Below are 27712 nucleotides of genomic sequence, written 5' to 3' on the forward strand. Positions count from 1 at the left end.
AATATAAAGATAACACACTTGTCAAAGCTTTTAGTGAAGACTCAAATCTCACAAAATGTATTAGAGTTTATATTAAAATAAAATTCTGTAAATATAACTGTGGGGAAGCTTTTTATTTCTTTTTACTACTGGCCTGCAAGTATGTCTGTGTACTACATGTATGCCTGGTGCAGGTAGAAGTCAAAAGCATCAGATCCCCTGAAGTTGGCAGTACAGTTAGTTGTGTATAGCTATTTGTATGTGAGGGATTGAACTCTGGTTCTCTGGAAGAGCAACCAGTGGTCTTAACCACTGAGCCTTCTCTCCCATCCCTGGGAAAAATCTATAACAAAAACATTTAGCTTATTCAACATCCAACCATTCATATTAATGCTGGGTAAGATGGTACACACTCAGCACTCAGAAGACAGATACTAAAGGATCACTGTGAGTCCCATTCCAGGACTGCCAGCACTGCATAAATCCTGTCTCAAAAAAAGTCATGAGGACAACATGTAATTTTACAATTTTGAGAAAGATATTAAATTGTACTGTATATCACATGGATCATACTTCTGAGAAACCATGTAAAGATATACCGCACATAATCCTGAAGTGTTCTTCATTGGAGATTACATCCCCCTAAATGTATTTGAATTTGACAAATCCTTTAGAAAATAGCGCTGAAAATGCAAAGATAAAAGAAAATGCATCATGAAAGAAAAGTCCTGTAATAAAATCTCATGATTCATTTACCTTCAAATTTTTCATACTAGAGTTAATCCTTGCAAATATCAAGAAGGAGACAAACTGTCAAGACCTAAGCTGTGCATGTGACACAGTTGGAATGCTGACATACAGCTTAGAAATTCTCAAAGGCTAAGTATGTGGTCATGCATTCCTCTGATCCCAATGATCTGGACAGAGAGGTAGGTGTATCCATGTCAATTTTAGGCCAGCCTTATAGACAGTACGAATTCCAATTCAGTCAGGATTACAAAGAGAAACCACAGTCTCAGAGATGGGAGACACAGAGTGCAATCTCTGTAGGCAAGCAGAGATTCCCTTTGAAGTACTGATGGGGAAGTATTTGCTCCAAACTCTAAAATTAAAAATTATAGCTGCCATTGCCAGTCATTACACCCTCACGGAATTAAAGGAGACTCTAGAATCTTCATCAGTCATGATGAAATGGTCATTGTCCCGTCTTACACAGTTGCTTGTTTTTAGTACTTTTTCAACAGTTATGGGTCTCTGCATTACCCACCTCCTACTGCAGGAGGAGGCTTTCTTCACCATGCTGGTCATTATAAATATGAATATTTAGATGGCATATTAATAACATGTTCATTAAGAAAAGATCAATAGCTTCTGTCCCTGGACCTGTACTTCCAAAGCGTTTGTTTTGCTGTTTGTTTTTTAACCATGGTACGAATTTCTAAGAAGTATGCCTCAAATCCATTCAAGAGAGAGAGTTTGCTTATGCCTATACACAAAATTGTCAGTATTAAACCAGTGCATACATCTTGGCTAGTACTTTGGTACTGTGGTATGTATAGTTCAGGGGTTAAATTGGAAACTCCAATTGAAATAGATGAGTTTCCAGTTGCATATAACATACCAAGTGTAAAGAACATGAAAGAAATAATATAACATAGACTACAGGTAGCAATGCCACTGAAGCAACTATATACAATGCAAGCCTAAAAACAACCTCAGGAGCACCTCTATCAGAACTTCAAAGAACTAACAGCAAAGCAACTTAACATGTAATACTTCATGACATAAAAAAGCAATACTTCTTGTGAATATTTTGAATATATTCATTGGTGCTGAGGTTTGGTCTGTTGCTACGTACTCTAATGCTAAATACTTGCCCTAAGGTCTCGTTGCCCCGAGGGACCAAGAGATACTCACATACACCAAATAATGTTATGTAACTTTGCTCCTTAATTTAAAACTGTTGGTTGAATAAAAATGGCAACAGCTTCAAGCTGGGCAGAAGGGAGGTAATCAGGTTTCAGTTCCCAGGCTTGGAGTCTGAGGCAGAGACCATGACCAGAGAGATAAAGAGAGAAGATGCCCTGGGGTATCATGGCACAGTGGACATGAGGGCTGGACCAGTTGGATAAGAGCAGCCAAGGAGAAACATGGCAAGTTATATCATGGAGTTATAGACAGGAAAGTAGACAAATTACCTTACAGGACTGATAACTGCCCAGCTCTACTGCTTTAAGGCTTATTATAAATATAAAGGATTTGTGTCTTTTATTTGGGAAGCAAATGATCTAAGGTGAGGTAGAAAACCCCAATTAATATTTAGCACGACCGGCGGATCCCGGACCGCAGCAGCTCTCTGCTCCCAAACCCCGTGGGAGAGAGACCTCACCGCCTGATCAGGTGGGCACTCCTGAGGCTGCAGAGCGGAGGAGACCACCAACACTGCCCACCCCTGCCCACATCCCTGGCCCAAGAGGCAACTGTATAAGGCCTCTGGGTTCCCGTAGGGGAGGGCCCGGGAGCGGCAGGACCCCTGCACCTGAGACACTGCCGGAACCTGAAGGAAACAGACCGGATAAACAGTTCTCTGCACCCAAATCCCGTGGGAGGGAGAGCTGAACCTTCAGAGAGGCGGACACGCCTGGGAAACCAGAAGAGACTGCACTCTGTGCACATCCAGGCGCCAGAGGAAAACACCAAACGCCATCTGGAACCCTGGTGCACGGAGGCTCCCGGAAAGAGCTGCGCAGATCTTCCCGGTTGCTGCCACAGCGGAGAGGACTTAGGCAGTACCCCACGAGCAAACTTGAGCCTTGGAACTGCAGGTAGGACCAACTTTTCCCCTGCAAGAAACCTGCCTGGTGAACTCAGGACACACAGAGGCAAAATTCCTCTAAGGCCGGGCACTTCCTGTGTTTACCGGAAGTCCCACACCGGCGGATCCCGGACCGCAGCAGCTCTCTGCTCCCAAACCCCGTGGGAGAGAGACCTCACCGCCTGATCAGGTGGGCACTCCTGAGGCTGCAGAGCGGAGGAGACCACCAACACTGCCCACCCCTGCCCACATCCCTGGCCCAAGAGGCAACTGTATAAGGCCTCTGGGTTCCCATAGGGGAGGGCCCGGGAGCGGCAGGACCCCTGCGTCTGAGACACTGCCGGAACCTGAAGGAAACAGACCGGATAAACAGTTCTCTGCAACCAAATCCCGTGGGAGGGAGAGCTGAACCTTCAGACAGGCGGACACGCCTGGGAAACCAGAAGAGACTGCACTCTGTGCACATCCAGGCGCCAGAGGAAAACACCAAACGCCATCTGAAACCCTGGTGCACGGAGGCTCCCAGAAGGAGCGGCACAGATTTTCCCGGTTGCTGCCACAGCAGAGAGGACTTAGGCAGTACCCCACGAGCAAACTTGAGCCTTGGAACCACAGGTAGGACCAACTTTTCCCCTGCAAGAAACCTGCCTGGTGAACTCAAGACACAGGCCCACAGGAACAGCTGAAGACCTGTAGAGAGGAAAAACTACACGCCCGAAAGCAGAACACTCTGTCCCCATAACTGGCTGAAAGAAAACAGGAAAACAGGTCTACAGCACTCCTGACACATAGGCTTATAAGACAGTCTAGCCACGGTCAGAAATAGCAGAACAAAGTAACACTAGAGATAATCTGATGGCGAGAGGCAAGCGCAGGAACCCAAGCAACAGAAACCAAGACTACATGGCATCATCGGAGCCCAATTCTCCCACCAAAGCAAACACGGAATATCCAAACACACCAGAAAAGCAAGATCTAGTTTCAAAATCATATTTGATCATGATGCTGGAGGACTTCAAGAAAGACATAAAGAACTCCCTTAGAGAACAAGTAGAAGCCTACAGAGAGGAATCGCAAAAATCCCTGAAAGAATTCCAGGAAAACACAATCAAACAGTTGAAGGAATTAAAAATGGAAATAGAAGCAATCAAGAAAGAACACATGGAAACAACCCTGGACATAGAAAATCAAAAGAAAAGACAAGGAGCTGTAGATACAAGCTTCACCAACAGAATTCAACAGATGGCAGAGAGAATCTCGGGAGCAGAAGATTCCATAGAAATCATTGACTCAACTGTCAAAGATAATGTAAAGCGGAAAAAGCTACTGGTCCAAAACATACAGGAAATCCAGGACTCAATGAGAAGATCAAACCTAAGGATAATAGGTATAGAAGAGAGTGAAGACTCCCAGCTCAAAGGACCAGTAAATATCTTCAACAAAATCATAGAAGAAAACTTCCCTAACCTAAAAAAAGAGATACCCATAGGCATACAAGAAGCCTACAGAACTCCAAATAGATTGGACCAGAAAAGAAACACACCCGTCACATAATTGTCAAAACACCAAACGCACAAAATAAAGAAAGAATATTAAAAGCAGTAAGGGAAAAAGGTCAAGTAACATATAAAGGCAGACCTATCAGAATCACACCAGACTTTTCGCCAGAAACTATGAAGGCCAGAAGATCCTGGACAGATGTCATACAGACCCTAAGAGAACACAAATGCCAGCCCAGGTTACTGTATCCTGCAAAACTCTCAATTAACATAGATGGAGAAACCAAGATATTCCATGACAAAACCAAATTTACACAATATCTTTCTACAAGTCCAGCACTACAAAGGATAATAAAGGGTAAAGCCCAACATAAGGAGGCAAGCTATACCCTAGAAGCAAGAAACTAATCATCTTGGCAACAAAACAAAGAGAATGAAAGCACACAAACATAACCTCACTTCCAAATATGAATATAAGGGGAAGCAATAATCACTATTCCTTAATATCTCTCAATATCAATGGCCTCAACTCCCCAATAAAAAGACATAGATTAACAAACTGGATACGCAACGAGGACCCTGCATTCTGCTGCCTACAGGAAACACACCTCAGAGACAAAGACAGACATTACCTCAGAGTGAAAGGCTGGAAAACAATTTTCCAAGCAAATGGTCAGAAGAAGAAAGCTGGAGTAGCCATTCTAATATCAAATAAAATCAATTTTCAACTAAAAGTCATCAAAAAAGATAAGGAAGGACACTTCATATTCATCAAAGGAAAAATCCACCAAGATGAAGTCTCAATCCTAAATATCTATGCCCCAAATACAAGGGCACCTACATATGTAAAAGAAACCTTACTAAAGCTCAAAACACACATTGCACCTCACACAATAATAGTGGGAGATTTCAACACCCCACTCTCATCAATGGACAGATCATGGAAACAGAAATTAAACAGAGATGTAGACAGACTAAGAGAAGTCATGAGCCAAATGGACTTAACGGATATTTATAGAACATTCTATCCTAAAGCAAAAGGATATACCTTCTTCTCAGCTCCTCATGGTACTTTCTCCAAAATTGACCATATAATTGGTCAAAAAACGGGCCTCAACAGGTACAGAAAGATAGAAATAATCCCATGCGTGCTATTGGACCACCACGGCCTAAAACTGGTCTTCAATAACAATAAGGGAAGAATGCCCACATATACGTGGAAATTGAACAATGCTCTACTCAATGATAACCTGGTCAAGGAAGAAATAAAGAAAGAAATTAAAAACTTTTTAGAATTTAATGAAAATGAAGGTACAACATACCCAAACTTATGGGACACAATGAAAGCTGTGCTAAGAGGAAAACTCATAGCGCTGAGTGCCTGCAGAAAGAAACAGGAAAGAGCATATGTCAGCAGCTTGACAGCACACCTAAAAGCTCTAGAACAAAAAGAAGCAAATACACCCAGGAGGAGTAGAAGGCAGGAAATAATCAAACTCAGAGCTGAAATCAACCAAGTAGAAACAAAAAGGACCATAGAAAGAATCAACAGAACCAAAAGTTGGTTCTTTGAGAAAATCAACAAGATAGATAAACCCTTAGCCAGACTAACGAGAGGACACAGAGAGTGCGTCCAAATTAACAAAATCAGAAATGAAAAGGGAGACATAACTACAGATTCAGAGGAAATTCAAAAAATCATCAGATCTTACTATAAAAACCTATATTCAACAAAACTTGAAAATCTTCAGGAAATGGACAATTTCCTAGACAGATACCAGGTATCGAAGTTAAATCAGGAACAGATAAACCAGTTAAACAACCCCATAACTCCTAAGGAAATAGAAGCAGTCATTAAAGGTCTCCCAACCAAAAAGAGCCCAGGTCCAGACGGGTTTAGTGCAGAATTCTATCAAACCTTCATAGAAGACCTTATACCAATATTATCCAAACTATTCCACAAAATTGAAACAGATGGAGCCCTACCGAATTCCTTCTATGAAGCCACAATTACTCTTATACCTAAACCACACAAAGACCCAACAAAGAAAGAGAACTTCAGACCAATTTCCCTTATGAATATCGACGCAAAAATACTCAATAAAATTCTGGCAAACCGAATTCAAGAGCACATCAAAACAATCATCCACCATGATCAAGTAGGCTTCATCCCAGGCATGCAGGGATGGTTTAATATAAGGAAAACCATCAACGTGATCCATCATATAAACAAACTGAAAGAACAGAACCACATGATCATTTCATTAGATGCTGAGAAAGCATTTGACAAAATTCAACACCCCTTCATGATAAAAGTCCTGGAAAGAATAGGTATTCAAGGCCCATACCTAAACATAGTAAAAGCCATACACAGCAAACCAGTTGCTAACATTAAACTAAATGGAGAGAAACTTGAAGCAATCCCACTAAAATCAGGGACTAGACAAGGCTGCCCACTCTCTCCCTACTTATTCAATATAGTTCTTGAAGTTCTAGCCAGAGCAATCAGACAACAAAAGGAGATCAAGGGGATACAGATCGGAAAAGAAGAGGTCAAAATATCACTATTTGCAGACGACATGATAGTATATTTAAGTGATCCCAAAAGTTCCACCAGAGAACTACTAAAGCTGATAAACAACTTCAGCAAAGTGGCTGGGTATAAAATTAACTCAAATAAATCAGTTGCCTTCCTCTATACAAAAGAGAAACAAGCCGAGAAAGAAATTAGGGAAACGACACCCTTCATAATAGACCCAAATAATATAAAGTACCTCGGTGTGACTTTAACCAAGCAAGTAAAAGATCTGTACAATAAGAACTTCAAGACACTGAGGAAAGAAATTGACGAAGACCTCAGAAGATGGAAAGATCTCCCATGCTCATGGATTGGCAGGATTAATATAGTAAAAATGGCCATTTTACCAAAAGCAATCTACAGATTCAATGCAATCCCCATCAAAATACCAATCCAATTCTTCAAAGAGTTAGACAGAACAATTTGCAAATTCATCTGGAATAACAAAAAACCCAGGATAGCTAAAGCTATCCTCAACAATAAGAGGACTTCAGGGGGAATCACTATCCCTGAACTCAAGCAGTATTACAGAGCAATAGTGATAAAAACTGCATGGTATTGGTACAGAGACAGACAGATAGACCAATGGAATAGAATTGAAGACCCAGAAATGAACCCACACACCTATGGTCACTTGATTTTTGACAAAGGAGCCAAAACCATCCAATGGAAAAAAGATAGCATTTTCAGCAAATGGTGCTGGTTCAACTGGAGGGCAACATGTAGAAGAATGCAGATCGATCCATGCTTATCACCCTGTACAAAGCTTAAGTCCAAGTGGATCAAGGACCTCCACATCAAACCAGACACACTCAAACTAATAGAAGAAAAACTAGGGAAGCATCTGGAACACATGGGCACTGGAAAAAATTTTCTGAACAAAACACCAATGGCTTATGCTCTAAGATCAAGAATCGACAAATGGGATCTCATAAAACTGCAAAGCTTCTGTAAGGCAAAGGACACTGTGGTTAGGACAAAACGGCAACCAACAGATTGGGAAAAGATCTTTACCAATCCTATAACAGATAGAGGCCTTTTATCCAAAATATACAAAGAACTCAAGAAGTTAGACCGCAGGGAAACAAATAACCCTATTAAAAAATGGGGTTCAGAGCTAAACAAAGAATTCACAGCCGAGGAATGCCGAATGGCTGAGAAACACCTAAAGAAATGTTCAACATCTTTAGTCATAAGGGAAATGCAAATCAAAACAACCCTGAGATTTCACCTCACACCAGTGAGAATGGCTAAGATCAAAAACTCAGGTGACAGCAGATGCTGGCGAGGATGTGGAGAAAGAGGAACACTCCTCCATTGTTGGTGGGATTGCAGACTGGTAAAACCATTCTGGAAATCAGTCTGGAGGTTCCTCAGAAAATTGGACATTGAACTGCCTGAGGATCCAGCCATACCTCTCTTGGGCATATACCCAAAAGATGCCTCAACATATAAAAGAGACACGTGCTCCACTATGTTCATCGCAGCCTTATTTATAATAGCCAGAAACTGGAAAGAACCCAGATGCCCTTCAACAGAGGAATGGATACAGAAAATGTCGTACATCTACACAATGGAATATTACTCAGCTATCAAAAACAACGAGTTTATGAAATTCGTAGGCAAATGGTTGGAACTGGAAAATATCATCCTGAGTGAGCTAACCCACTCACAGAAAGACATACATGGTATGCACTCATTGATAAGTGGCTATTAGCCCAAATGCTTGAATTACCCTAGATCCCTAGAACAAAGGAAACTCAAGACGGATGATCAAAATGTGAATGCTTCACTCCTTCTTTAAATGAGGAAAAAGAATACCCTTGGCAGGGAAGGGAGAGGCAAAGATTAAAACAGAGACTGAAGGAACACCCATTCAGAGCCTGCCCCACAGGTGGCCCATACATATACAGCCACCCAATTAGACAAGATGGATGAAGCAAAGAAGTACAGACCGACAGGAGCCGGATGTAGATCGCTCCTGAGAGACACAGCCAGAATACAGCAAATACAGAGGCGAATGCCAGCAGCAAACCACTGAACTGAGAATAGGTCCCCCGTTGAAGGAATCAGAGAAAGAACTGGAAGAGCTTGAAGGTGCTCGAGACCCCAAAAGTACAACAATGTCAAGCAACCAGAGCTTCCAGGGACTAAGCCACTACCTAAAGACTATACATGGACTGACCCTGGACTCTGTCCCCATAGGTAGCAATGAATATCCTAGTAAGAGCACCAGTGGAAGGGGAAGCCCTGGGTCCTGCTAAGACTGAACCCCCAGTGAACTAGACTATGCGGGGAGGGTGGCAATGGGGGGAGGTTTGGGAGGGGAACACCCATAAGGAAGGGGAGGGGGGAGGGTGATGTCTGTCCGGAAACCGGGAAAGGGAATAACACTTGAAATGTGTATAAGAAATACTCAAGATAATAAAAAAAAATTAAAAAAAATAAAAAAAAAGAAGCAAATGTCCAAAAATTTTCAAAAGTCCATCAGTTATTAATGAATCCTGTAAAATATGTAAGACTTAGAGAACACCTTAGTAGTTCAGCTACAAAAATACTGACTGAATATGGCTACCTGTTCAATTACTTATTCTTTTCACTGCATTATGAGTTTGGTAAGGTCTTTTGTAACTTAAAAAAAAGTATTTATCTATTTATTGTATTGCTATTTTGTAATATAGTAAATTGGTTAAATTTTCAAAATAATATTTAGCACAACATTTTTGGAAAATGACATGTGGGACAAACTCTCTTTAATGTAAATTATTGCAGATTCTTGGGTAAAAAGCATGTTATCCCCTTGAGATAAAAGTCATGATGGCAGCTAGGAAGGCAGGGAGAAATGGTTCCTTACAAATATTGGGTTTTCCTTCAACCATGTGGACAGGGTTCCCGACAAGGGTTAGAATTCATGCTGGTTTGCTGAGCATGATTCCAGGGGTTCATATCACAGGCTAAGAAACAGCAGCCACCACCACTGCATCCCCTGGAGCTGATAGCGTGTCACGTCACGTGGCAGAGCCTCTGGTCTACAAATGGCAGGCTTGATCTCCAACCCCTTCCAAGGCACTGCCTCTGAACCATAGCTTTTTAAGCTGGGGACTGATGTTAGCCTTGTGCTGGTGGTGTTGGGAGGTGTGGCACTAAATGCCCCTGCTGTGCAGTGAGTCTAGCAAACTCCTGTCATTCCCTCCTATAGCCAATAGTTACAGTGAGCCACCAATCTTCATAAAATGTGTGGCAACTCCTGACTCTTGATATTAGCTCATACTAAACTAACCGTAGCATATTAGAGCCAGAGTAGGCTCATCTCAGCGAATTCAAGGACAACCTGTCTTGCAAAACCGATAGATAGATAGATAGATAGATAGATAGATAGATAGATAGATAGATAGATAGATTCCCATGAGATACTGGTGCTACTAAGCAATGAATTATGGACTGGTGTGGTCATTTAAACCATTGCCTTTGAAAACAGGTTTACATGGAGAAATCCTGTCTTGAATGAATGAATGAATGAATGAATTACCTCAATCTTTCTGTTATTAGCTATTTCATACTCACATAAACATGTATATACACAGAATGTGTATGTGCATTTGTGTGCACACATCAAATGCTGCCAACTGCACTCACCTCCTATCTCTCCACTATACTGGTCTACAGTTCCAACAGTCACTCTACTGTGTTTATATCTATTCATACTGCTTGTGATCCACTGAGATAAACCAGAGCCATCTGTAAGGCTGTGGGTTTGGAGTTATGTGTTGGAGCCTGATTGCTCAGCACAGGATGACAACTAAAGCAGTGATTTTTCTAGAATCTATGAATCTATCTATCTAGCCAACATCTAAGAGGTAAAGTGCACCCTCGCTTTCTTAGACTGATTATGGTCTTGTGTGAGGCCAGGGCAGATAAAGACAGCTGCTGTTGATTATTGATTACAATAGTTGTAGGAGTCTAGAGAATGAAATGTCTTAGCCTTCCCTTCCTCTTTCCTTTCTTATTTCCTAACCACCTTTTCTTCTTCCTTGTTCCCAGAGCTAGAGATGGATGGTATAGCTGACTTTTTAAGACCTTACATCGGGGACAGCCAAGAGTGTCTACATTCATCACTCCATTAAAAAAGAAAGAGAAAAAGGAATAAAGGAAGAAATTCTCTGTTTTCTCTCAAAGCACCTTAAGTATGAGTCATAGACTCCTCTCTGAGTTAGTAAATGGACAAGATCACCATCTTGTGGTGAAAGCTGTACACCGCGGATGAATTCTGCCCTTGGCTGTTAGCAAAAAGCCTGATCTCTGACTTCTTTAGACACTTATTTCAAAACCCAAGTTCTTTAAATGTCTCTCCCCAAGTCAAAATTTCAGGATTTTGGCTTCTCATGTTTGTGTGTTGGAATGGGACAGCCTGTTGTTGTTTGGTATGAAGTATGTAGCCCAGAGGCTGGTTGTCAAATCGAGGTGTTAGGCTATCTTGGATCTGAAGGGTTCAGAACTCACTCTGTGTGTCAAATACTGGGTGCAGCGTCCTAACAGATCCACTTCTGGTCTAGGCTGGCAGCAAGCATGTGGAGCGGCTGTGCAGCCTGACATCTTAAGCTGTGTGGAAGGCAGCTTGACACAGAATGGGACGGACTGGTCTCCGCAGGGCGGAGCCACTCACCCGGAAACAGTGTATGTGAAAATGTTGGACGTTTGTTAAGAGGGGTGTGGGGTGTAGAAAAGTGTTCAGAGTGGGAGGAGTTAGAGGAGTGACGTGAACGGAAGCTGGGAAGCGGCTGAGTGAGGCCTGGCTAGTTGTACTGAGAGCCAAAGCCAGAACTGTCAACGACCTGTTCATGTCCAGAACTCGCAGACCTGCACCGTGGGGGAATCGCGTAGTGCAGACCCTGGATCAGAACAGACGGTGAACTTCCGGGAAGGTAAAACTCTGGGCAGCCACGGGTGCCGCGCGGGGCATCCTGGGGTAGTCAGTAGCGCAGCGACTGGAACCGCCTCCTTACAGCCTTGGATCCTCCCAGGTCGTAGAAGCGCGGGGCAGGGAACCGGGTGGGAAGGGACCAAGCTCAGTTCTGTTCATAAGGAGTCTGGCTCTGAAATTCTGCTGTGGATTTCTTCCCTTGTCAACAAATTTTAGCTCATATGAACTGAAATAATCCTGATTTGTTTTTTTGTTTGTTTGTTTGTTTTTTTGCTTTTTGTTCATTTGATTGCCAAAATATTCTTAGAATACTCTAGGAGAATATTCGAATTTATCTTTTGATGTTTGCAAACCATTTCTCTTTGTTTAGGTGAAAAGGACAAAGCTCTTGGAATTTACATTCATCCTCGTTAACTCCCTTGTTATTCCCACAGACATTCTTGGTGACTTGGCACCCCAGGAGAGCCGAAAGTATATTTTTTACGAGTTTCTTAGATATGATTTTAAACATTAACATTTAAAAATAAAATCTTTATCCACCTTTAGTTTTCATCTGAGACATTCACTATGTAATGTAAATACAGCATTCTGATGTAAATATGCCAGGCTTGCTGGCACACACCCCCAGCATGGGGGAGGGAGGGCAGAGGCAGGCAGATCACTGAGTTGGAGACCAGCCTGGTATGCACAGTGAGGTGAGGATAGCTAGCGCTACATGATGAGCTCTTGTCTCAACAACAACGACAACAACAACAACAACAACAACAGGACAGACAGAAAGAAAAGAGAAACATGTTTTTGTGATGAGTTCCTAGAGCCTCGAAATGCACAGTATGCAATTTAAGGTATAGGTCACAGTATTTTCACAGTTAGGGCATTATAAACCAGGTGGTATTGGCACACGCCTTTAATCCCCACATTTGGGATTGAAGGTGTGTACCAGGACAACGATTCAAACTGCTGCTTTATATTTTGTGGTCAGTTCACAGCCACTGGTGTGACTGTGGACATCTCCCAGAAGGACAGGCAATGTGGGAAGGCTTTATACAGAGACAGGATGCCCCACAATTACAGCACTCTGCTTTGTGTGGGTGAGAAGAGTTTGCTTCCACCCTCCCTTGTCCACCTCAGGAAGAGGCGAGTTACTCTTCAAGTGTGAGTTCTCTGAGAGTGTAACGCTTCCATCCTTTTTATAGTCCATAATAAATTCAGAATCTCACTAATGAATAATATTCTCATCCCAATTATTCAGTTCCATTTGTGCCCCTAAGACTTGACTGAGCTGTGATTAGAAGTGAGGTGCACCTACCCAAAGACTATACATGGTCTGACCCTGGACTCTGACCTCATAGGTAGCAATGAATAGCCTAGTAAGATCACCAGTGGAAGGGGAAGCCCTTGGTCCTGCCAAGATTGAACCCCCAGTGAAGGTGATTGTTGGGGGGAGGGAGGTAATGGGGGGAGGATGGGGAGGGGAACACCAATAGAGAAGGGGAGGGGGAAGGGTTAGGGGGATGTTGGCCCGGAAACCGGGAAAGGGAATAATGATCGAAATGTAAATAAGAAATACTCAAGTTAATAAAGAAAAAAAAAGGAAAAACAAAAACAAAAACAACAACAAAACATAGACCTGAAAAAAAAAAAAAAAAGAAGTGAGGTGCACGTTACATTAACTGCAAACGCCTTTAAATATTTTCAGTATTCTGACACTGCATGAGAATTGGGGGATCCCGAGCACAGTGCAGTTGCCCGGTCCCGCAGGGCAGTTGACAGGGCCTGGGGACCACCTAGGAGAGAATGGGGGACAAAAGATGCAAAGAACGGACAGCAAGACAGGAGGTCTGATCAAGCTGAAAATTTTTAATTTTTCTCAGGCAGAAGTTATACTGGTAGAAGCAGGATGTGGGGTGGGGTTAGATAACCACAAATGAATGCGCTGGGCTCAATGACCAGGATGTTGGCTGGGTAAATCGGTGGGCAGGAGGAACAGTACAGGGAGGGTTGCTAAGTGACCTAACCACTAGCGCTAAGCGACCCAACGACAAGATTTAGATCTATATTTTTAATTCAAGCAGAACTGCAGGTGCAGGCTTAAGTATGGTTGCTTTGATCTAACATGAGACTGAAGTATGGTTACTTTTAATCTAACATGAGACTGCCCCTAGCACAGTACTGTGCTAGAAATGCATGTGTTTGCTGAAGAATCTCTTTCTCATGTGCAGAGCTCACTGATCACCCAGACCTGCCCACCCGTGGAGCAGAACAAGCTCCCTAGAAGACCAAAGACAGTAGCTAAGGATCAAGGTATGTTGCCCGATTGATGAAGGGATGGCAAGGGGTTCAAGTGAATGTGGAAGTGGGACATGAAGTCAGTTTTGCCACATTCTGTTTAACTAAGAATAGTTCTGGAGACTTCCACTGAGAAAAAATCTCCTCAGGATTGTCTTACAATTCTTTCTACCCAAGAATTGATACTAGGAGGCAAATAAAATTTATTTGACTATGCATGTGAACGATGCTATCCTAATTCCATGCACATCACTGGTCAGGTCTACATACCAATATTCAATGGTTTTCATTTCAGTGATTTTCATGTATTATAAAGTGATGAAAATTAATACATCTAGGTTTATTTATTATTTTCAGAATTTTTGAGTTTTTGGTATTCTAGCACATTCTCTACTTTTTTATTGTTAAATTTGTCCATTCCTAAAAATAATGCCAACAGACTTTTAATAAAAATCAGAAGCTCTATTTGTAGACCCATCCTGTCTTCCCTTTGACAACTCCTATTGTCTGTTGTCATGACAATCCCAAGTGGTTTCCATTGCTGTGATTGTAATAAACTGTGAGATCAGCTCTAGGTGTGATCCTCTTAGCGTTTTCTAACTCTGTGCTGTTCCTTGATACTTTCAGGATTGTTTTCAATAAAATAAACAAATGGGATTTAATAGGAATAGCTTGGAGTCTTAGAGAAGACAAACCTCCTTCTAGGTTGTCTTCTCATGTTTGAGAAGCACATGAGGCAAGGCGCCAGTTTTCACATGTTTTGTGTATTCTGCTGTAAATGTCTGCACTCTGGGTTTTGTGACATGCTCCCATGTTGATCAAGGACTTTCTAGCAAATGGACCATTATACCATTTGGGAAAAGTCTTTATTTTGTATTTTAATACTTTTGTCTTGATTTTTTTTTGTCACTGGTGTGATTATGATCATTGATCTTTACTGCTTTCCAGATGCATGGCATTGAAAGGAAATTCCTTCTTTCTCAGTATTTTGTATCTTTGGATACGAAGTAAATATTTTGTAGAAAATATATCTTTTAATCTGCTGTCATTTTTTGAATGTTGCTACCTATTTACATGTTTAGCTTAAGGAATATTATCTATTTACATTTCAAGAAGAAGCTATCTAGTCTGCAGCCAGTATTTGTGTTATTTGGTGACATTCATTAGCAGGTTCTTGGATCTGCTGCTCTTGCATTGTGCTCAAGCATTGTAACATTTTCCTTGGGTTGTTCTGTACCCAAGGAATTTGTGCATTAGTACAAATTCTAGGCTTTTCTTCACTGTTTCTGTGAAATGTATCATGGGAAGTTTAAGTGTCATAATAGAGTTTGAACTGCCACATAAACCAATTCCAGAGATCCTGCAAATTTTCCAGTCTTATGTCCCATTTTGTCTGAGTGAAACATCTTTCCATGTTTTTGTTAGATTCTTCAGTTCCTTTAGCAAATCATAGTTTTCATTGTACAGACATTTCATAAGCTTGGATAGTTCACTGAGGGATTTTAAATTTTGTTTTCCCTCTCACCCTCTCTCCCTCCTTCCTTCCCTTTTCCTTCTTCTTCCTTCTAATCTCCTCTTCCTCCTCATCCTTCTTCCATTCTTTGTATGTTTGTTTTTACTAATTATTAATATTTAGTTTTTTTAAAAGGTCTCTAAAAGAGTAACATTTGCTCAGAACCATCAAACCATTTCCCTAGACCCCTATTAAATTTCATGTATGTGAGTAGCAATTATAGAAGATGATATATAGCTATTTTGGTTGATTTTATTTTTTTAATTTATATAATCAAAAAGCTTTACCTTACATAGGCATTTGCTATTTTTAGTAAGTTTTTCTTTTATTGTTCTTTTTTTTAATAGTCTTAAATATAACATTACTACCTACTCTCAATTTGTGTATTTTCAGGAATGAACCCTTGGAAAACCATATGGTATACTGTCCTCTGGGGACTATTTCTCCAGCTCTCAGAATTCATTAGTGCTTGACTAAGGCTGACGTCTAGTGAGCTTTATCCCTTCCACCTTAACATGTCTCTTGGTGTTATCCTTGTTCTGTTCATGTTCTGGTAGCTAAATTTGTATGGTTTTATACAAGTAGCTTCTCTGACATTTCTAGGAGACACAATGTCACAGCAAACCTCTATTCTTCTGTCTCTTACAATATCCCCCCTCTTGCTCAGTGATGCCTGAGACTTAGTGCAGGAGTTGTGTTACTTTATGTGTCAACTGGGACCGAGCATCACAGCTCTGCATTTTGACTGATAGCAATTTTCTGTAATGTTCTTCATGTATTGCTAAAAGAACTTTTCTTAATGAAAGTGAGGATTACATTTAGTAGTGTGCAGTAAGATAAATATTTAGAATGCTGTTTGGGATTGTGCTGATTTAGTAAAGCATTTTTGTATGTTCTCCTCCAAGATCCATGACCTAATTAGCCTTGGGAAATGTGGCTAGGATTCCAGTACCTGGTGTGATTTCTCTCTTGTTGACATCTTAATTCCAATTAGAAGCTGTGGTTGCCACCGAGGTATGTGGGCCATTCTTGAGCCCTTGGAGTTATTGTGCAGTGCAGATCATTGTTGTGCTTCATAGGTGCCATAGCTGGATAGGAGGCTTGGTTGCTCCCTCCTTTGGAAGCTTGCATGTTGCTTTCTTATACCATGAAAGCCAGTCCCCAGGGAGGATGCCTTAAGATTCAATCCATCTTAAGGTTCTCTGTCTGAAGTGCATGTCATCTTCAACAATAGGGAATCACCTTTTGCCTCTTGGAAGCAACCATGAGTAACAGCAATAGCCCATAATGTATTGGCACTCTCTTGGACAGAGACCAACAACTTCAAAGCAAGTTTTTCGTGAATGGTATTGGTTTTGTTAGAAAATCTATGGCCCTTATGAGGAGCATTATCAGTCCAGATGAGAAATTTTCATTTATACTCTAAATATATATGTGTCCACAGACGTGTATTATTGGTGGGTGGATAATAGTATGATTCTTTATGACTTTTTAGATATTTTTACTTTTTTTTTATTGTCCTTCTGGGTTGTGATGGTTTATATATAGTTGAAACAGGGAGTGGCACTTTTTGGAAGTGTGGCCTTGTTAGAATAGGTGTGACCTTATTGGAGTAGGTGTGCCCCTGGGGGCTTGGGCTTTAAAACCTTCATCCTAGCTGCCTAGAAGCCATTCCTCTCCTAGCTGCCTTCAGATGAAGAGTAGAACTCTTAGCTCCTCCTGTACCATGCCTGCCTGGACACTGGGACAGTACTCTCACCTTGATTATAATGGACTGAACCTCTGAATGTGTAAGCCAGCCCTAATTAAATGTTGTCCTCTTAAGAGTTGCATTGGTCATGGTGTCTCCTCACAGCAGTAAAACCTTAACTAAAACAGAAGTCCTATCTGTCTCTTCTCCATAGTTAAATCTGTTCCACCGTTATTTTATTTTCCCTTTTTGATTATTTGTTCCCTGTTACTCCCCTCTAATTTTCCCTCCATATTCCCATCATGATCCGTTTTTACTTTGCTGGTTACTGCAGGTACTTCAGATTGTGAACTCACGTCAGATGTTTTGGAGCTAGGAACTTCCTATGAGAGAGAACATACAATGCCTGTCCTTCTGGGTCTGGGTTACTCCACTCACTATGATTTTTTATAAGTCCATCTATTTACCTGCAGAACTTTAATTTTCTTTACAGCTCAATAATATTCCATAGTGTATATGCACCACATTTTCACTATCCATTTGGTCATCGAAGGCCATTTACGTTGTTTCCCTTTTTGAAGCTGTTATGAGTAGAGCAACAATGACCATGGGTGAGCATGTCATCTGTGGAGTAAGACATTGATTCCTTTGAGCATATGCAAAGGAGTAGAAGTACTATGTCTCATGCTAGATTTATTTAACTTGAGGGTTTGTTTATTTAACTGAAGATTCTCCATATTGATACTCACAGTGGCTACATTTTTTGTTCATGGGTTTTATTCCCAATGCTTTTGTTATTTATGTTATTGTTGTCTGGATTATTGGTACTTTTCTTTTTCTTTCTCTATGAGAATCAATATTCTTGCTGTCTTGCTCATGGATGATTGCTTTCTAGTTTTCCTGTATTTTTCTCTTTTCCACATAAAATTTATTATTCCCATGTTTTCATGGCTATTTATCTATTTCTTTTGTGCATATTTTCGGGTAATTTATTATGTACTGGGTTGCTTTAGTGAAATGAATTGTGTTAATTTAGATTATCTTAATATGCACTTATATCTCGCCATCAGTTAAAAGAGACTTTTTTTCTGCATGCAGCAATATGATTGACAGTAACTTTCGCTCCAAGCTTCAGATATGGTCCTATGTTGTTCTACTTTGGGGATCATTGACAAGACACCTCATAGTATTCTGCTGTTTGAATCTTTTTATGTGGTTTGACACTATTCTTTAATACATTTCAGTATTGATTTCTGATTTTTCTTTTTGACCCTTTGATGTGAAAGGGCAGCAGGTCATCTACTCATTGCTCCTGAAAGACAAACCCAAAGAAGAGAAACAGAAAGAAATGGCTCATTCTCCCGTAAACATGTCCCAGGTCAGTGATCATGTTTACTTCTTTTCTAGAAATGTCATATTTTCAGGTATTGCAAGCCTTTAATTTTCTGCTTTTGATAATTTTTTTTATTATAAAACACATTGGAAACACACAAACAAAATCACACACTGAAACCAACCAGACCCAATGTCTGTACAACTAAATGAACTTTTACATGGTTAAATTAATCACTGGGAACAAAAACTCTGAAGACTCATTTGATTTAATAGTTTCAATATCTGATATATTTTGATGTACTTATCCACCACCAAAAAACAAAACAAAACAAAGAAAACCATGTGACATTACAAAAAATATGTGAATTAGAACTAGAAAAGCATTAGTGTTATCTTTTTTTCATAACTGGTGGTCATTACCTGCGTCCAGTCCTGTCTCAAACCCTGATTTTTAAACTTTCTTGTTCTCTTTTCTCCAAGTTCTTTTGTGCCCACATGTACATGGTTTCCATAAGCAAATATTACTGTGTAGATTCTACATATGAGGAAAGATATGGTTTCTTCTTTCGGAAAGTGTATGACCTCACTCAATAGTACACATTCTAAGTTCAGTTATTTTCCTACAAATTATTATTACATTTTCTCTTCACCTGAATAGATTTCCATTTTATATGAGTAACATTTTTATTATGCATTCATGTGGTGATAGACAGTCAGGTTAGTTATAGTTCTTTGCAATGGTGAAGAAAGCACCATTAAACATTGGGTGTAACTATATCTAGAGTGGAGTATAGAGTTCTCTAGGTATATTCCCAGGAATGAAATTTCAGAGCCATTAATTTTATCTTTATTTTTTGAATACTCTTCAAAATGATTTCTGTTTCAGTGCATTAATGTGTACCCCTCTTTCTTTTACACACACACACACACTCACACACACACACACACTAATAGTGAAAAAGGCTTCCTTTCTCTCTACATCCTCTCTAACTTGTGAGTGGAGTTGATTACAGCCATTCTGCTGGTCGTGAGACAGTATTTTAAAGTTCTTTTAGTTTGTATTTCTCTGATAGCATTTTAGGAATCCTGGACACTTTTTGCCATATGTATTGACCGACGACCATTTGGCTTTCTGTCTTCTCCAAGGTGTCTATTCATATCCTTTGCCCATTATTGATTGGCAGTTTTGGTATTTAATTTCTGTAATTCTTCGTAAATTACAGATATGAGTGTCACTAGTATAGATTTTCTCGCCTTCTGTGGGTGTCTGTGTACCCTGCTGACTGTTCCCTTTGATGGACAGAAACTGTTCATACACACACAAACGCACACACACACACACACACACACACACACACACACACACACACACACACACACGTCTTCTCATCAGTTTACTTGGGGTTAGTTAGTTCCTGTGCTTCTGTATAAGGCCCAAGTACAGACAGGATTAATTCAGTATCAGGAGTCTAGCATAATCATCAGGTATAGCATTTTAAAGCACATGTCCTCATCATGAATTATCATTCTGACACATGTACACTGTGATCCTGAGGGACATAAAGTGTCCATAACAGATAGATAATCATGTCCAGACCTCAACTGTGTGTTCTGTTTTATGGACATGATTGTGGGACTATTGTGTTATCCTGTTTTCACAGAGGTAAAGCATTCATTATAGAGTGAGTATCACTCTATAGAATGAAAATCATTTCTTTGAGAAATGGTCTTCGCTCATCTACATACCTTCTCCTTGTTTCCAGAAAAGCACTATGCCAAGCATCACATGATCACACTGTGAATTTTTGTTTCAGTGTCTGTTGACATTTGGGGATGTGGCTGTTGACTTCCCTCAAGAGGAGTGGGAATGCCTGGACTCTGCTCAGAGGGCTTTGTACATTGATGTGATGTTGGAGAATTACAGCAACCTGGTCTCCGTTGGTGAGAATATTTTGCTTGTAAAACTTCCCACCTCTTCTTTCTATATATTGATTTTATGGTACTAAACTCTGTTAAGCTGTTTGGAACCAACATGAGACAAGAAAGTTTAATAGTAGAAGGGAACTTTTTGATGGTATATGATTTATTCATTCCATTTTCGTTCTAGAGGTATCATGCACCCTTCATTTGGTTTCCAGAATGAATTCAGAAACATAGTATCATATAATATTTAACCCATGTCTACAGCTCAGTGTCTATCATTGTAATTACATGGTTTTAATTGTGAGAAAAAAATTCAACTAAGTGAATTAAAAATTCTCCCTTAATGTGCTGAAGATCCTGACAGGAAATAGCAAAGGGGAATCCATTCCTAGATTCTTCTACTTTGTGTTCTCTTCAAGTACTGCTCAGAGTACTATGTTAGATGCCTGTATTCTTCCTTAAAATTTCTAGCATGGGTCATGGGCTATTCATAGAACACTTGGACTATTGTAAGGTAGGCCTGGTCACCTTTCTGGAAAAAATTAGATTGCACTGGAATGTGGAGAGGAGAGATGAGCTACAAATAGGGTGAGCTAGTGAGGCAGCAGGCAAGAGTGAAGGATTAAAGGGAAAGGGAAAGCAAGAACTGAAAATACTTTGCTATATTCAATTCTACTTGAAATCATTACCAATCATTTAGCCTAGCATTGTCCTGACCCCAGAATGCATCCTACCTGTTGTAACTGGTAGAAGACATGGATCCCTGGGGTTCTCTGACAAACCACTCTAGGCTACTTAATACTATTTCATATGGCCTATACCTGGGTGACTGCTCAACCCACGTGGTACTTTGTTTTCTTTCTTTGAGATAAGACCTCTCTATCCCAACTTGGTCTTGACTTCTTTATGTGGCCCAGGCTGGCCACAAACCCTCAAACCTCCCAATTCAGCTTCCCAAGGACAGGGGCTCTAGGTATGCATTACCAGGCTTTGTTCTAACAAATGATATTATTGTTGACCTTTAAATTTTTATTTCAATAAAAATATTAAAATGAAAAAAGAAGATGCTGTGCCTTACTACACCTGAATTATGGTGAGGTAATACTAGTATAAAATGCAGTTATACTAGTATAATTTAACTTTGCTGACCATGCGATTGGAATAATTTTTCAAATTATATGTCTAATGTGAGTCTATGAAGTAGGATTATTTTGTAATTGCCTTGCTTGCTTGTATGTCTTCATGTGATGTGAATCATTTTCATTCCAGTGGAGGATACACAGACATCCTTCAAGAAAAATGATCTTACGAGTTAGTGCAGATTAGGCTTGAGAATGACCATATAAGGAAGTTAGGAAACACAGCAGTGTGTGGAGCTCAGAGAGTGGAGGAAAGAAATATGCAATAGCTCTTCACTGCTTGCCCTGCCTTAAATAATCTAAGATCCTCTGATATTTGTCAAAATGATTACTTTGCTTCTGTTGCTTTGGAGAAATCTAGTTTGTCTTTCAGAGAAAAAAACAAAGACCCTTTGCTGGGTGTGGTGGTACATGACTTTAATCCCAGTACTTGGGAGGCAGGGGCAAGTGGATCTCTATGAATTTGAGGTCAGCCTGGACTACAAAGTCAGTCCAGGACAGCCAGGGACAGTTCACAGAGGAAACATTATTTTTGCCAAAGGAAAAAATAATGTTTGATGCTTTTAAGTAAGCCATTCATATTACACAGACTTGGGTCTGCTGAACAACAGCTTTTCATTGCTCTACTAAATGTATTCACAAATTCTGTGAACCTGGGATTGGATTAAACTCTTCCTCATCAATTTCTGAAATAAAGAATTTAAAAATAGAGACATGTATTCTAAATATAACCAGTGAGCTCCATCCCAAAATTAATTATTGATTCCTCGATTATTTGATCCATCTTGAGCCATTAGACTTTTTCATAAAGATCAAATAGCTATTATAAATCACAGACCCTTGAAGGCTGACACACTGTGTTTGTGGGTATATATAAAATTACAGTAGAAGAAAAACATCTGCTGGTTGACTTATTTTAAGGGAGAATCTTTAGGAAGTCGGTCATTTTTAAAGTGTTTGATCATGAAACAAGCCCTATTAATCTGACTTTTATTCATTTTTCAGAGAACTACTGCATATGTGATACTGTCCATCAACATGTGAAGACTAAAAAGGACTCTTGTCAGTGTAATGAGCTTAGTGAAATGCTTCATGATTCCCCACATTGTGCACTTTATAAAAGAGGTGAGACTGCAGAAACCTCTAATAACTACAGATGCTGTAAGGACAGGGATGCCTCTGTTGACTCATCAGAGCCAGATCAACATAAAAGCACACGCACTGGAGAAGAACCTTGCAAATCTGAAGACTGTGAGAGATCTTTAAATGTGTGTTCCAGCATTATTCAAGATGATAGACTCTACACCGCAAATAAAAAGCACAGAGAGGAAGAATATAATGACTATTTCAACTGTACATATAATCTCATGCAACAATCACTCTACCTTGAAGAGAAACCACACAAATGTGGAAAATGTGGTAAATGCTTCAGTACCTCCTCAAGGCTCATTAAACACCAGAGAATTCATACTGGAAAGAAGCCTTACAAGTGTACCATTTGTGACAAATCCTATAACCAGTGTGCAAATCTTAAAATACATCAAAGACTTCATACTGGGGAGAAACCTTACAAATGCAAAGAGTGTGGAAAATCATTTCGTCAAACCTCTGTACTTAAAAGCCATCAGAAAATGCATACTGGAGAGAAGCCTTACAAATGTAAGCAATGTGACAAATCCTTTGCCCATTCTTCCAGTTTTAGGACACATCAGAAAATCCATACTTCTGAGGAACATTGTAGTTGTCCAGAATGTGGCAGGGAGTTTCATCAGCTTTCACACTTTAGAAAACATTACAGACTCCATACTGGAGAGAAGCCTTACAAGTGCAATGAGTGTGGCAGATCCTTTACCCACTATGCATCATTAAGGTGGCATCAGAAAACTCATTCTCCAGAGATATATTATGAATGCAAAGAATGTGGTAAGTCCTTCATTGAATTATCACATCTTAAAAGGCATTACAGAATCCATACTGGTGAAAAGCCTTACAAATGTGAGGTATGTGACAAATCCTTTACTGTAAATTCAACTCTTAAGACTCACCAGAAAATTCATACTGGAGAGAAACCTTACAAATGTAGGGAATGTGACAAATCCTTTACTCATAACTCACATCTTCGAAGACATCAGAGTGTTCATACTGGAGAGAGACCTTACAAATGTAAGGACTGTGACAAATCTTTTACTGAGTGTTCAACTCTTAAAGAACATCAGAAACTTCATACTGGAGAAAAAACTTACAAATGTGGAGAATGTAGCAAATCTTTTAGCCAGCATTCATATCTCAGAAGTCATCTCAGAGTTCACACTGGAGAGAGACCTTACGTATGTAAGGAATGTGGCAAATCTTTTACTACATGCTCGACTCTTAGGACACATCAGAAAATTCATACTGGAGAGAAACCTTACAAATGTAGGGAATGTAACAAATCGTTTACTCAGGACTCACATCTTAGAACACATCACAGAGTTCATACTGGAGAGAGACCTTACAGTTGTAAGGAATGTGACAGATCTTTTACTCGGTGCTCATATCTTAGAGCACATCAAAAAATTCATACTGGAGAAAAACCTTACAAATGCAAAGACTGTGACATATCCTTTCTCCGGATTTCTAGTCTTAGAATACATCAGGAAATTCATACTGGAGAGAAACCTTACAAATGCAAAGACTGTGACATATCATTTAACCAGATTTCAAATCTCAAAAGACATCAGAAGCTTCATACTGGAGAGAAACCTTACAAATGTATGGAATGTGACAAGTCCTTTACTCAGAACTCAAACCTTAGAGCACATCAGAGAGTTCATACTGGAGAGAAGCCTTACAAATGCAAAGACTGTGACAAATCTTTTACTAGGTGCTCCTACCTTAGAGCACATCAGAAAATTCATACTGGAGACAAACCTTACAAATGTAAAGACTGTGACAAATCCTTTATCCACCTTTCAAATCTTAGAAGACATCAGAAAGTTCATACTGCAGAGAAACATACCAATGTAAATCAATTGATAATGTGACATAGCAGTTATCCAATATTTTCTCAGCTCACAAATCCTAACATTATACTTTATACATGAGGATGAGAAACTTGTGAATGTTTTTAATGAAGTTTTAAATCTTAGAAAGGATGAGAGTTTTAGTTAAAATTTTGCAAATGTTGTGTGAAAAGTTCCCCCTCCCCCTCCCTCTTCCTCTGTGTGAGTTTGTATGTGAGGGTATAGTTTCTTTTGTGCTTGTATCACTGCACTACATGTATTCATAGTGCCCATGGAGGCCAGAAGCTGGCAAGAAATCCCCTGAAGCTGGAGTTATAGACAGTTGTGTCTATGTGTCTACTGGGAATTGATCCCCAGTCCTCTAAAAGAAAAGCCTTTGCTTTTACCTACTAATCTATCTCTCTACTCCTTAGGAAGAGTCACAATTAAAACATCTTGTTCATAATCCAAAAAGATTCATAATGAGATTTTAATTCCATGCAAGTTTGTGCACACCATTTAGTCCCAGCACTCAGTTAACAAAGGCAAGAAGATATCTGTGAATTCAAGGGTGTCCTGATAATTCAAGGACAGGCAGAACTACATAAACCCTGTCTCAAAATATAATAATGACAAAATGTAATAACATTAAAAATGTGACAAAGACCTCTAATTGTGCTGTATATCACAAAGTTCATCTTTCTGAGAAACCGTATAAAGCTATACTATATATATGTAGTGTCCATGTCTTGCTCTTCATTGGGAATTACATCCCCCAAAATGCATTGAATTTGACAAAGCTTTACCTAGTGCTGAAATTGCTGACATGAAATTCATCATATAGAAAGCACACACACATACACAAACACACACACACACACAACTCAAATAAAGTCTCATCTTTTCATTCATCTTCAAAATCTTTATACTAGAGTCAAACCTTACAAACAGCAAGGTAAGAAACTATAAAGAGATATATAAGCTGTGCATGCAACATCATGGGCATGCTTATACATAACTCCCAAATTAGCATGGGTTCTGGGCCTGATGGTGCAGGCCTTTACTCCCAGCACCCTGCAGGCATAAGCAAACGGATATCTGAGTTCAAGATCAGCTGTCTCAAGAAAAAAATCTCTGAGGGCACACAAATTCATTTTACATGACTAAAGAAAAATTTGGAAGTATTAACAAATGTTGTAAATTAAAATCATATAACTGCCATTAACAGCCAGTCCACTGTCAAAGACGTAAAAGTGACTCAGGGACCCTCATCAAACATTATGAACTGGTAATCGCCCAAATCTTACAGGGTTGCTTGTTCTTAGAACCTGAGCAGTTGCAAGTCTCTGTATTATCCACTGCCTGCTGTAAGAGGAGGCTTCTTTCACCAAGATGGAGAGTTGTAGAAACTGGACATGAATATTTAGGTGGCAAACTAACAGTGTGATCACTAGCAACCTTTCAATAAGTTCTGTCCTTGGACCTACACTACCCTAGCCTTAGTTTTTAGCCATGGTATGAATTTTACTCTATGGATAGGCTTCAAATCTAATCAAGAGACAGGTTCACTATAGGCATCTCATTTGTGTTGACCTTTCAGGAGCTCCTCTCCTCCCCACTACTACATATTTGAACCATTCTTCCCCCAATATCTCCACTTTATAATTTCATATCACCCATAATCCACTATTCTTGCTTTCTACATCCCTTCTACTGGTCTGTTTCTACCATGCAGTCTTCTACATGCAATCTTACCTGAATAAACACAAACTTTGAAGCTAAGACCCACATATAAGAGAAAACATGCTGTTTGACTGTTGGGGATCAGGATTCAGAACTCACCATAAATTCTAGTTACCTACTTATACATCCAGAGGTCACGCTTCTATTTTTATTTTCAACTGAGTAATGTATCAGCTTCTGTAGATACATATCACATTTTCATTTCCCATGTGTCAGCTAATGGATATCTGAATTGATTCCAGGCCTCTTGTGGTGGTTTAAATAGGTGTGGCCTCCAGACATGCATGCAGCTAACACCAGATAACCAGATGGTGAGAGGCAAGTACAAGAACATACGTGACAGAAACCAAGACAACTTGGTGTCATCAGAACCCAATTCTCTCACCAGAGCAAATACTGGGTATCCCAACACACCAGAAAAGCAAGATGTGGATTTAAAAACTTCATCTCATGATGATGATAGAGGACTTTAAGAAGATCATAAATCACTCTTTCTCTTCCAGTCCCAGGTGCTGTGGGAGCCGCGGATTACCATGCAGACATAGCCAAGTACAAGAACAACACCACACACAACCAGTCCCGCAAATAGCACAGAAATGGTATCAAGTAACCCTGGTCACAAAAACACGAATCTCTTAAGGAGATTGACCCCAAATTTCTGAGGAACATACGCTTTGCCAAGAAGCACAACAAGAAAGACCTGAAGAATTCACAGGCCAACAATGGAAAGGCATGAGCAGAGGCCATCAAGGCTCTTGTGAAGCCTCAGGCCATCAAGGCCAAGATGCCAAAGGGTCCCAGCTGCAAACTCAGCCATCTGGCTTTCATCAATCACCCCAAGCTTGGAAAGAAGATTCAAAGCCACATGGCCAAGGGTTGTAGGCTCTGCCAAACAAAGCCCAAAGTTCAAGCTAAGGCCTAGGCTTCAGCTCCAGCCTAGGCTCCCAAAGGTGCCCAGGCCCCTGTGAAGACCCTATAGAAAAGGCTCCTGCTAGTGTGAAGACAGATGGACTGCTGTGACACACCTATTTACACACTATTTGCAGATGACCAGTGTCCTATGCTATTTTTACAAATAAACTTGAGACAAGAAAATAAAAGATCATACATAAGTCTCTTAAATACAGGAGAACACAGGTAAACAAGTAGAAGCCCTTAAAGAGGAGACACAAAAATCCCTTAAAGAATTACAGGAAAACACAACCAAATGGGTGAAGGAATTGATCAAAAACCATCCAGAATCTAAAGCTGGAAATTGAAACAATAAGAAAATCACAAAGGGAGACAACCCTGGAGATAGAAAACAT

General features: G+C 40.0%; 2 protein-coding genes across 8 annotated transcripts in view; both read left to right on the forward strand.

Moving 5' to 3' along the window:
- Zfp948 (zinc finger protein 948) overlaps positions 1 to 11793 on the forward strand; it is a 99464-nt gene extending 87671 nt beyond the window's left edge. Inside the window, exon 6 of one of the 3 annotated variants that reach the window (XR_015649459.1) lies at positions 2380 to 5744. Coding sequence is in view for 1 of the 3 variants with exons in the window: in XM_087605625.1 (XP_087461751.1) it covers positions 10913 to 10918 (6 nt within the window). In the remaining 2 variants the exon portion in view is untranslated. Of the gene's footprint in view, positions 1 to 2379; positions 5745 to 10912 lie in introns of those variants that run through there. The other 2 variants (XR_015649460.1, XM_087605625.1) reach the window with 2 other exon arrangements.
- Positions 11628 to 27505, forward strand: Zfp51l1 (zinc finger protein 51 like 1). 5 transcript variants are annotated; one of them, NM_001401954.1, is given in 6 exon segments: positions 11630 to 11793; positions 14015 to 14096; positions 16500 to 16608; positions 18571 to 18662; positions 20434 to 20560; positions 22687 to 25394. In NM_001401954.1, coding segments are annotated over 3 exon segments (2175 nt in total). In that variant the 5' UTR covers positions 11630 to 11793; positions 14015 to 14096; positions 16500 to 16608; positions 18571 to 18632; the 3' UTR covers positions 24705 to 25394.
- Positions 27506 to 27712: the final 207 nt, after the last annotated feature.

This window comes from Rattus norvegicus, chromosome 1, assembly GCF_021556685.1.
Source record: "Rattus norvegicus strain SHRSP/BbbUtx chromosome 1, alternate assembly SHRSP_T2T, whole genome shotgun sequence".
In the NCBI taxonomy this organism is placed as follows: Eukaryota; Metazoa; Chordata; class Mammalia; order Rodentia; family Muridae; genus Rattus; species Rattus norvegicus.